Raw genomic sequence first — 12458 nt, forward strand, 5'->3', positions numbered from 1 at the left:
TTTCGGCAAGAAGAATGGAGAGAAGCAGAGTAAGTTAATAAAGGTTATATGAACAGAGGTGCTTGCACATACTGATGATGGTGTATGGGTAATTTGAAAAGCCATACTAAACTTTTAATACTTAATATTTCACCTGGAGAAAAATGTTTTTTTTTCCTCTGAGCATCATATTTAAGGAGCATTTAAACATGATGTTTATCATAGAAGGATACTTAAAAGTTTTTTAAAAAAAATCTCATGGGTACAAGCCTTATTGCAGTGCGTTGAGTGCACCATCAAATAAGCAATTGTGAAACGATACTGCATTGCACTGCACTATTTGACATTAAAAAATCTAATGCTGAAACCCATCACCACCTTCAGTTACCATAAAGATCTCTTTGGTGAAAAAGGGGAAGTTTTTATCAGTTTCCTGGCTAATTTTAGCCTGTAAACCAAAAACGGCAAAAAAAACATTGCTAATTATACTACCATGTTTTAATTTCGCTATTGCCACTCTCCTAGTATTACAGTAACACTCAGTGTAATTTATTTGCCTATGATGTTCCTTAAGTTATAAAATGTGTAACATAAATAAAGTTTTTTTCATTATTGGTGAAGTCTGAGATTTGAAGTAATTGATGTCAAGAATTGAGACAACATATGCCTACACAGACTATCTAAAATGCTAATAAGTGTCAACTGTATTAACAAGAACCAACTGTAAACATGTTATGAAGGGAAATTATGCAATTTTCATATTTGAAATACCTTTGGTAAAATTAAGCTATTTAAGATTAGAACTGTGCATATTTGAAAACTCAAATGTAATTAACAAGAGGCAGCGGGACAAAGACTTCATCAGAGTTGTGATGAGTGTGATCATTGGAACATGAAGGCAAAATCCAGCAGCACAGTTAAATTCAGTGTTCTTAACCTTCAAGCATCAACATTCCAATTGAAAATAATAGTAAAAATCTACAGATTTATTTGGTGGGATTTTTGAAAAACTTTTGAAATCAGAAGTTAAGAAATGGTGATGAATGGATTGAGAAGGCTCAGGATGAAGATCCTTCCTAATACAATTTTGCCAAGCAGAAAATCAGAAGTTCACATGAAATTGCTTTTTCTGAACGTCAGTCCCAACAGGACTAAAAGCATGGACATGAGACAATTGTGCTATTTATCCTCTCACTTATCCAAAAACCACTTGCTTTCTCAAATGTTCAATTATATAAACAGATCTGGCAGATTTTCAATACTGTCTGTCGTGCTATTGGCCAAAGATCAAATCTCAGGGATAATGCAAAAGCAGTGCACAGAAAGGTCACCTGGAATCACTTTCAGATTTTTAAGTAAGATTTATAAAATGCCAACGTTGCATTCTATGTATATCTGTAAACAGTGACCTTAATTCTTATATCAAAACATAAAGTGACAATAATTAAGTTCATGTTTTGATATGATGTAAAGAATGAACTACAGTACACAAAATATCTATAGGTCTTTACAGGTAGCTACAAGATGATGTTTTTTCCTGGCTGGATGTCTGCATAGACACAAAGTAGCAGGAGTAAGCCATTTAGCCTTTTGCCCCTGCTCCACCATTCAATATAATCACCATTGATTATCCACGTAAGTAATCTGTTCCTGTTTCTCCTCATATCCCCTAATCCCTTTGTCATCATGAAATACAGTATATCTACCTCCTTTGTGAATACATTTATTGACTTGATGTTCACTAGCTTTGTGGCAGAGAATTCCACAGGTGCATCACCCTACACATAAAAGCATTTCTCCTGATCTCAGTTTTAAATGGTACATCTACTGTTCTGAGTCGAGGATGCTTGGTTCTCAACTTTCCAGACATCAGGAATATTGTCCCTGTCAGGCCCTGTAAGAATTCTCAGTTCCACTGAATATGAACGTGGTCTCTTGTAAAGTACTGAGCAAAAGACTTAGACACTCGTGAAAACATTCTGTAAAGCAAAGGTGCTTTCAAAAATAATGAAATGAAAAGTTTTTAAATATATAAAAAATATATGAAGAGCAGTAAACAGTAAAAAACTAAAATCAATATTTGGTGTGACCACCCTTTGCCTTTAAAATTACATTAATTCTCTTAGGTACACTGTCACGCAGTTTTATAAGAAAATTGGCTGGTGGGTTGTTGACCAAGCATCTTGGATAACTTGCTATAGTTCATCTGCAGACTTTGGTTGTCTTACTTGCTTTTGTCTCCAGGTAATCTCAGATGGCCCCTTGATGCTGTTGCTATCAGGGCTCTGTGGAAACCATACCATTTGAAAGCCTGTAAAAGTTCTAGGATGCCCAAGGCATTTGCACAGTACTGTACATAGAGACATAGAAAATAGGTGCAGGAGTAGGCCATTCGGCCCTTCGAGCCTGCACCGCCATTCAGTATGATCATGGCTGATCATCCAGCTCAGAACCCTGTACCAGCCTTCCCTCCATACCCCCTGATCCCTTTAGCCACAAGGGCCATATCTAACTCCCTCTTAAATATAGTCAATGAACTGGCCTCAACTGTTTCCTGTGGCAGAGAATTCCACAGATTCACCACTCTCTGTGTGAAGTTTTTCCTAATCTCGGTCCTAAAAGGCTTCCCCTTTATCCTCAAACTGTGATCCCTCATTCTGGACTTCCCCAACATCGGGAACAATCCTCCCGCATCTAGCCTGTCCAATCCCTTCAGGATTTTATATGTTTCAATCAGATCCCCCCAACAAGTATAAGCCTAGTTCATCCAGTCTTTCATCATATGAAAGTCCTGCCATCCCAGGAATCAATCTGGTGAACCTTCTTTGTACTCCCTCTATGGCAAGGATGTCTTTCCTCAGATTAGGGGACCAAAACTGCACACAATACTCCAGGTGTGGTCTCACCAAGGCCTTGTACAACTGCAGTAGTACCTCCCTGCTCCTGTACTCGAATCCTCTTGCTATAAATGCCAGCATACCATTCGCCTTTTTCACCGCCTGCTGTACCTGCATGCCCACTTTCAATGACTGGTGTATAATGACACCCAGGTCTCGTTGCACCTCCCCTTTTCCTAATCAGCCACCATTCAGATAATAATCTGTTTTCCTGTTTTTGCCACCAAAGTGGATAACTTCACATTTATCCACATTAATTTGCATCTGCCATGAATTTGCCCACTCACCTAACCTATCCAAGTCACCCTGCATCCTCTTAGCATCCTCCTCACAGCTAACACTGCCACCCAGCTTCGTGTCATCCGCAAACTTGGAGATGCTGCATTTAATTCCCTCATCCAAGTCATTAATATATATTGTAAATAACTGGGGTCCCAGCACTGAGCCTTGGGGTACCCCACTAGTCACTGCCTGCCATTCTGAAAAGGTCCCGTTTATTCCCACTCTTTGCTTCCTGTCTGCCAACCAATTCTCTATCCACTCAATACCTTACCCCCAATACTGTGTGCTTTAAGTTTGCACACTAGCCTCCTGTATGGGACCTTGTCAAAAGCCTTTTGAAAATCCAAATATACCACATCCACTGGTTCTCCCCTATCCACTCTACTAGTTACATCCTCAAAAAATTCTATGAGATTCGTCAGACATGATTTTCCTTTCACAAATCCATGCTGACTTTGTCCGATGATTTCACTGCTTTCCAAATGAGCTGTTATCACATCTTTGATTACTGACTCCAGCAGTTTCCCCACCACCGATGTTAGGCTAACAGGTCTATAATTCCCTGGTTTCTCTCTCCCTCCTTTTTTAAAAAGTGGGGTTACATTAGTCACCCTCCAATCCTCAGGAACTAGTCCAGAATCTAAAGAGTTTTGCAAAATTATCACTAATGCATCCACTGTTTCTTGGGTTACTTCCTTAAGCACTCTGGGATGCAGACCATCTGGCCCTGGGGATTTATCTCCCTTTAATCCCTTCAATTTACCTAACACCACTTCCCTACTAACATGTATTTCCCTCAGTTCCTCCATCTCACTGGACCCTCTGTCCCCTACTATTTCCAGAAGATTATATATGTCCTCCTTAGTGAAGACAGAACCAAAGTAATTATTCAATTGGTCTGCCATGTCCTTGCTTCCCATAATCAATTCACCTGTTTCTGTCTGTAGGGGACCTACATTTGTCTAAACCAATCTTTTTCTTTTCACATATCTATAAAAGCTTTTACAGTCAGTTTTTATGTTCCCTGCCAGTTTTCTCTCATAATCTTTTTTCCCCTTCCTAATTAAGCCCTTTGTCCTCCTCTGCTGAACTCTGAATGTCTTCCAGTCCTCAGGTAGGCCACTTTTTCTGGCTAATTTGTATGCTTCTTCTTTGGAATTGATACTATCCCTAATTTCCCTTGTCAGCCACGGGTGCATTACCTTCCTTGATTTATTCTTTTGCCAAACTGGGATGAACAATTGTTGTAGTTCATCCATGCGATCTTTAAATGCTTGCCATTGCATATCCACCGTCAACCCTTTAAGTGTCATTTGCCAGTCTATCTTAGCTAATTCACGTCTCATACTTTCAAAGTTACCCTTCTTTAAGTTCAGAACTTTTGTTTCTGAATTAACTATGTCACTCTCCATCTTAATGAAGAATTTCACCATATTATGGTCACTCTTACCCAAGGGGCCTCTCACGACAAGATTGCTAATTAACCCTTCCTCATTGCTCAATACCCAGTCTAGAATAGCCTGCTCTCTAGTTGGTTCCTCGACATGTTGGTTCAAAAAACCATCCCACATATATTCCAAGAAATCCTCTTCCTCAGCACCCTTACCAATTTGGTTCACCCAATCTACATGTAGATTGAAGTCACCCATTATAACTGCTGTTCCTTTATTGCACACATTTCTAATTTCCTGTTTAATACCATCCCCGACCTCACTACTACTGTTAGGTGGCCTGTACTCAACTCCCACCAGCGTTTTCTGCCCCTTAGTGTTATGCAGCTCTACCCATATCGATTCCACATCCTCCCGGCTTACGTCCTTCCTTTCTATTGCGTTAATCTCCTATCTAACCAGCAACACCACCCCACCTCCTTTTCTTTCATGTCTATCCCTCCTGAATATTGAATATCCCTGAATGTTGAGCTCCCATCCTTGGTCACCCTGGAGCCATGTCTCTGTGATCCCAACTATATCATATTCATTAATAACAATCTGCACTTTTAGTTCATCCACCTTGTTACGAATGCTCCTTGCATTGACACACAAAGCCTTCAGGCGTGCTTTTACAACTCTCTTAGCCCTTATACAATTATGTTGAAAAGTGGCCCTTTTTGATGCTTGCCCTGGATTTGTCGGCCTGCCACTTTTACTTTTCACCTTACTACTTTTTGCTTCTACCTTCATTTTACACCCCTCTGTCTCTCTGCACTGGTTCCCATCCCCCTGTTGTGAACTAACCTCCTCTCACCTAGCCTCTTTAATTTGATTCCCACCCCCCAACCATTCTAGTTTAAAGTCACCTCGTAGCCCTCGCTAATCTCCCTGCCAGGATATTGGTCCCCCTAGGATTCAAGTGTAACCTGTCCTTTTTGTACAGGTCACGCCTGCGCCAAAAGAGGTCCCAATGATCCAAAAACTTGAATCCCAGCCCCCTGCTCCAATCCCTCAGCCATGCATTTATCCTCCATCTCATTGCATCCTACTCTCACTGTCGCGTGGCACAGGCAGTAATCCCGAGATTACTACCTTTGCGGTCCTTTTTCTCAACTCCCTTCCTAGCTCCCTATATTCTCCTTTCAGGACCTCTTCCCTTTTCCTACCTATGTCATTGGTACCTATATGTACCACGACCTCTGGCTCCTTACCCTCCCACTTCAGGATATCTTGGACACGATCAGAAATATCCCAGACCCTAGCACCAGGGAGGCAAACTACCATCCGGGTCCCTGGACTGCGTCCACAGAATCGCCTATCTGATCCCCTTACTATTGAGTCCCCTATTACAACTGCCCTCCATCAATTCCACCACTCTGGAAGTCAGCCAATTTGCTATCAATCCTTGACAAGAGTATCCTTCCTCAAATAAGAAGACCAAAACTACCCCGAGAGCTCCAGATGTAGTAGTTTCACCAAGGTCATGGGAGTTGCAGCATGACGCCCTTAACCTCCTATACTTAAAGTTCTGACAGTAAAAGTCAATGTACCATTTGTCCTCCTAATTGCTTGATGCAGCTAAATGCTTGCATTCAGTAACCATGTACAAGTGCACCCAGGTCTCTTGTATTTCTCCATTTCTTGGCTTATTGCCTTTCAGATAATAATTCCTCTTTCTGATTTAGAACCAAAGTGGATAGCCTCACATTTATCCACATTATATTTCATTTCCCTTGTATTTGCCTGCTCATCCAACTCACAGCTCATATTTTCCCTCCAGCATTCTGTGTGTGTTGTGTAAGTGTCACAGTTTTCTGACGCCAACATAGCAGGCCTACCACCTCCCATGGTGGGAGAGTCTAGGTCAAGAAGGCACAGCCTCAGGGTAGAGGGACGTCCATTCAAAACAGAGATGCAGAGAAATTTCTTTAGCCAAAGGGTAGTGAATGTGTGGAATTTGTTGCCACGTGCAGATGTGGAGGCTAGGCATTGAAGGTTACAAGGAGAAGGCTGGGAAATGGGGTTGAGGAGGGAAAAAAGGGATCAGCCATGATTGAATGGCGGAGCAGACTTGATGGGCCAATTGGCCTAATTCTGCACCTATGTCTTATGGTCTTATGGACTTACAACTTAGCTGCATGTCCTTTGAAATAAGGGAGGAAACTGGAGCATCCGGAGGAAGTCCATGTGGTCATGGAGGGAACGTAACAACCCCTTACAGACAGTGGTGAGAATTGAACCTGGATTGCTGGTGCTGTAAAACGTTTCGCTATTGCTACACTGTTGCGCTGCAACCGTTTCCTGTCCGCGTATTCAGGGAGGCTTTTCCAGTGGCATTTTATATTCTGGGCAGGTTAAATCTCATCTCCATTTCCACTGAACCTCTCAATTCAATCTTTTTTTTCTCATCTGCACAATCTAAAAATCTAAAAATCAGGTGCTGCCCATTCAGGACTGAGATGAAGAGAAACATCTCCTCTCAGAAGGCAGTGCATTTGTGGAATTGTCTGCCCAAGAAGACTGTGATGACTAAGACATAGCTGGGTGTCATATCAGGCTGGAGATGGGGTAAACATGTAGACAAGATAGTGTGCAATATCTGTATGTTTGTTTTTATGTATGTGTCCAGATATGTACAGTATATACACATACGAAGCGCATACACAATCACTTTGGACCTTCTTGCCACTAGACTAAGATCTCCCTCAGTCAAGATAGTGTATACCAGCTGGGGTGTACTAGTTATCCCAGTTTAAAAGATGTCACACACACAGGCATTGTTTACTGCCCCCATTCTCAAAAATATCAAATACGATTAATAAATATTCACCACATTTTTTTCTATCACTGGCACCTTCAGTGGCATTCTCTCTCTCTTGGTCTCCATCCTATCAACAGACACGTTCGTTGTTCTCGGCACCTCCATATCCCCAACTTAAAACATGTTCTCACTTTTCCTAGTTCTGGTAAAAGATCATCAGTCTGAAACATTCAATGCTTTTTCCACAGCTGGACTATATTCTGATTCTTTTTGCAAATTTTCACAATCCATGGTGTTGTTCGCAAAAATTATTAAGACGTTCCCATATGTAAACGTAAACGGAAGACATTTCTTTTTAAGTGAAAAGAACCAAAAACCGCCTGACATCTCAAGTAACACAACGAAGTCTACAAAACATCTGCCCGACTTCCTTCCAACCTTATCGGTTTTGTTTTTGGATATCGAGCTTTCCAGCGTCGGGCGTGCATTGTGGAAAGACTTCATAGTTCTGGATACAGTATTTCACTTTGACCGTCTAATCGATGGTGTTAATCCATTCACAACTGGGGGAAATTGCATCATTTTATCTTTTGCCGACCAAAATACTGATTTGAGAACCTTCACGACTAAAATGGATACAATGTAATCTTTACGATTCGTTTGAAACAATTAAACCAACCATTGAAATTTCGATCATTAGCGCACCACGTTATCTCATAAGCCTTAAGGGAGAAGAGCGGTATCTGAACCTTGCTGTGTGTAAACGCCTCAGCACGAGGGAACCCACAGAATAAAAATGATGAAGCAGCTTCTTGCATCTAGCTTTCGGTACTCCACCGATATATTGATTCCAAGAAAACAAAACCACAACGAGTTTTGTCAAACACAGCTCCTAATTTGCCACTTTGCTCTGGATTTCTGAAGGGAGAAAATGTAGGGGATTTGCATAGAAACAGATGCTTTCAAACTTTGCAACCCCGGGCAGTGTCAGAAGAAGTCCTTTAGTCTCGCGGTACAATTGGACGCTTGCGGTCACGTTGTGGAGCTCAAACAAGGAGCCATTTTAATAGTGGATTTGTCAGTGGATACGGGAAAGAGGCGCGAGCACGGAGTGGAAGGAACGAGCAGGTGCTCGCGCTTCTTAGTGCTTTGATTTTTAAAAGCATTTTATTTTGCCGGTTCTCCGCACTGTTATTGATAACTAACTTTATTTTCAGTGTCCTCTGAGGAATTTCCTGGGAAATTATGGCGATGGCCACTCCAAAGACCCAGCAGCGGACGAGCAGCAGGAGCGCCGCGAGCACGCCGCTCAGCCCGACCCGCATCACCCGGTTGCAGGAGAAGGAGGAACTGAGGAACCTCAATGACCGGCTGGCCGTCTACATTGAGAAGACGCGCTCGTTGGAGACGGAGAACAGCGCTCTGCAGCTGCAGATCTCCGAGAAGGAGGAGGTGACCACCCGGGAGTTGAGCGGCCTCAGGAGCCTGTACGAGAATGAACTGGCAGACGCCCGTAAATCCCTGGACGAGACGGCGAAGGATCGGGCACAGCTGCAGATCGAACTGGGAAAGCTCCGTGGTGACCACGATAGTCTTTTGCAAACGTAAGTGTCGGGGTCATTCATAATAGCCTTCTTTTTGTTTACACACGAAACCACATTTTACACAGATGAAAGATGTGTTTCGTGCCTGACGCTCTCGCCCCCTACGCTTGTTAAGCGCGAAAATATTTTGAAAAACACCGCGTTAGATTGTAGTGATGAATTTGAATATCCGCAAATTATGAATAACTGTTTCACTTTCTAAACGGCGGCTTTTAATGATGAACAAGCTGACTGTGAACGCTCTTAAAGTATAAGCAATTATTTGAATTACTACTTATAAGAAAACGTGTAATGGTTTACGTACTTTTTGAACAGTGGGATGTACATACTTGAATTTTGCTAGTTTCATAGTAACAATTCCTGTCTGGCCACAGCTCAAGCTCTCCATCAATCGAAATGTATCATTAAATGTGGTAACATGTGTTTTGAATTAGTGACACTTGCAGCTCTTTAAGCTTGAATTGTTAATCAAGACTGACCTCGGTGACTTGATCACGGATGGCATCTTTAATTGTTGGAACTTTTTTTGTACGAGTCTGTTGGATTTATTTGTCACAGATTGAATAGATCAGTTTGGCAGTTAAGTTACTGAACAAAACTGGGCTACAGGCGGGCATTGCTCTCTGGTGAGTTCCAAGTGGGGGTTGGGGTGGGAGGGAAAGAGCCGAAATCTCAGCCCTTTCACAAATGTCGCACCTATTTTTTTGTGGACTTTTGTTTCAATGGGGTGGAAATGTAGAAGTCCCCGATAACGTTTGTGTGTTCGGGAAATCAGAGGAAAATGGTGAAAAGTGAGCTGGACAATGGCCATCTGTCGCGTGGTAGCGCTGCTCTGCAGACAAAGAGCCGCTCGTCAATTAGCCGGGGTCCCTCAAACCCCCAGCCAAGCAGAATTTAGTCGATGTGGCCCGGCACAATTAAAGAGAAGTTAATGGAGACGTTTCTGACATATTCCAAGTAATGATAGTGTTGTACGCAGGGTTATCATGTAATCTTTCCTCTTTAGCTGCCCTCACCGCCAAAATACTGTATGAAAAGACAACAATTAAAGTTCTAACGACAAAGCAGCTTTTTGAATGGTGATTGTGTGGGTTGCAGTGGTAATTTAGTTTTCAAACAAGAGAAAATCTGCGGATGCTGGAAATCCAAGCAACGCACCCAAAATGTTGGAGGAACTCAGCAGGTCAAGCAGCATCTCTGGAAAAGAATAGTGATTAAGGGGTCTCGACCCGAAACCACGTCGACTGCTTACTCTTTTTCCATAGATGCTGCCTAGCCTTCTGAGTTCCTCCAGCATTTTGTGTGTGTGCGTGTAGCCTATTTTCGTCTTTACAGATGAGACTTTTCCTTAAGAACTCACTGTAGCACACTAACAATTCCTAAGGTAAATGGGTTTCTTCTGACAGCAGGACCAACTGGACTTCGATTGAAACATCAAGCCCTAGTAGCTCTACTGAAAATAAGCTTTCTGGGGCGTTTTGGGGTCAACAAGATTCCACCTTTCTGGCAAGCTCTTGTACAATTTTAACAGTTTTCAATTAGCATTCGAGTGGAAACAAAACATGTTTGATCCTAATGATTTACTGAATAGCATTTTACATCCTAGACCTTGCACTTAGTTTCACAAGTTGTTACATTTACTTTATCCTAAACGAAGCATACTGTTTAAAATCTTTTGAAGTTGTTTCATCTGTGGTCTTGCTATGCTTGTTGATCCTCTTACCACTCTGCCCTTTTGGTTTGCTGTCCTCTGCAGATTTGACTGGTTTGCATGTGATCATATTCAACAAGGCAATGCTTTTATTCTGGCAGAAGATAAGTTTAGGTGAGGATTTGTTGAAAAATGCAAAGTTAAAGTTACTAAATCTTATAGAAGAGCAAGATGCTATGTTTTGAACTGTACAAATCAAGTTTAATTGATATAGAGTTCGCTTACTGCAACTTCAAAGAAAAAAAGTAGCCTTTTCCTGTTTGTTCTTGACAGTAAGTTTAAATTCTTCCATATAAAATTCCATACTGTTGTGCTTTAAGTTTGGGATTTTTTTGAAAAATCACCCTTCATTCAAAAAAAATAATAGGAGCTTGGTTTGAAATGCCACGGATAAGCTTTGTAGTAATTTTGAAAGGGCACTTCAACATTTTAAGTTTTATCCATCTATTTAAACATTTAAAAGTACAATTCACCTGGAATACTGCTAATGCCTTCAGCTGCAGTAACCAGTGGCGTCAACAGCTGCCCTAATTTTGCAAGGTACATGGGTTTCTTGTGTTCCAGTATCAATTCTCTCCCCTAGCTGCTTGAAATGGAATGATTGGGCATTCCTCCGATTTAATTCTTACTCAATTCTCCATCCGTAGCCCTGCTAGTTGTTATTTCTATGTCACCGTTGCTAAATTCCTACCTCTTAAGTGTTCATTTTGTACTAATGACTCATGAGTCCTTATTGGCATACTATCACCATTTCCTGAGAACTCAGTGTGGCAAACTGGTCATATTGATATTCTGACTAAATTTTATTTTAGATTTGGATTTATCACATGTACATCAAAACATACAGTGAAATATGTTGTTTGCATTAACAACCAACATACACGAGGATGTGGTAGGTCTCATCCACAAGAGTCGCCACACGTTGCGCTGCCAACATAGCATGCCCATGATGCTTAGCAGAACAACACACAACACAAGTGACAAAACAACAGCAAAACAATCCCCATTCCTCCCTCTCACACGTGCACATACATGGTCCAGAACTCCAGAAAAAGATGTTTAGAATGATCGGTCTTTAGATGTTGGACTCTTGCACTTTGCTTTTTATTTCTTTCCTTTCTACACTGCCCTGTACCCATTCCTCTATCCTCCAAAGCATTTTTTTTGGAGGGGAGAAATGTGCATAATATTATCACAAGCTTAACAGATTGTGTGTCCGAAAGTGATAGCCTTGGATATCCATTAAACAGTCAAATTGATTATTTAATAAAGAATAGGCCTTGAGCAGGAGTTTTGATGGATTGTTTCCATTCATACAGAGATCATTCAGATCTGGTATGACCTTAATTTTTACATTGAGATAAAGAACTGTGAATAATTAACATGCATATGTACAATTCTCTTGAATTGCAGGTAATTCCCTCATCATTTAATTGTAGGTTGTAATTCATTTGTGTACACAAGCTAGATATTAATCTCAAACTATTGGCATAAATTGTAGAAATTAATGGTATACAGATCTCTAAAAATAATTGTATGGATGTCTTCAGAACTTGGAAGGGTAGTCGGATAAGTCACTAACCATTTAGATTGGAATTTCTGTTAACATTAGAAATCTTAGGAATTTTTAAACTTGGATTTCTGGTTGCTTAATCGCTGGGTGTACTTGATGGTGGAATCAGTAGAGTTTGGACGGAAGTAACTTAAAGAAGGAATCAGGCAGAAAAATGACCAGAGCCCACAGGATCAGTAGAAATCTTACTGAATAGCACAGCTAGCTCATGGGGCTAT

The 12458-nt window shown here is 41.2% G+C and overlaps 1 protein-coding gene across 1 annotated transcript in view; it reads left to right on the forward strand.

Moving 5' to 3' along the window:
- Positions 1 to 8380: 8380 nt before the first annotated feature.
- Positions 8381 to 12458, forward strand: part of lmnb1 (lamin B1) — a 43761-nt gene continuing 39683 nt past the window's right edge. The window contains exons 1-2 of the mRNA XM_072281492.1: positions 8381 to 8480; positions 8570 to 8956. Coding sequence (XP_072137593.1) covers positions 8598 to 8956 — 359 coding nt within the window. The 5' untranslated portion in view covers positions 8381 to 8480; positions 8570 to 8597. The remainder of the gene's footprint in view (positions 8481 to 8569; positions 8957 to 12458) is intronic.

This window comes from Mobula birostris, chromosome 17, assembly GCF_030028105.1.
Source record: "Mobula birostris isolate sMobBir1 chromosome 17, sMobBir1.hap1, whole genome shotgun sequence".
In the NCBI taxonomy this organism is placed as follows: domain Eukaryota; kingdom Metazoa; phylum Chordata; class Chondrichthyes; order Myliobatiformes; family Myliobatidae; genus Mobula; species Mobula birostris.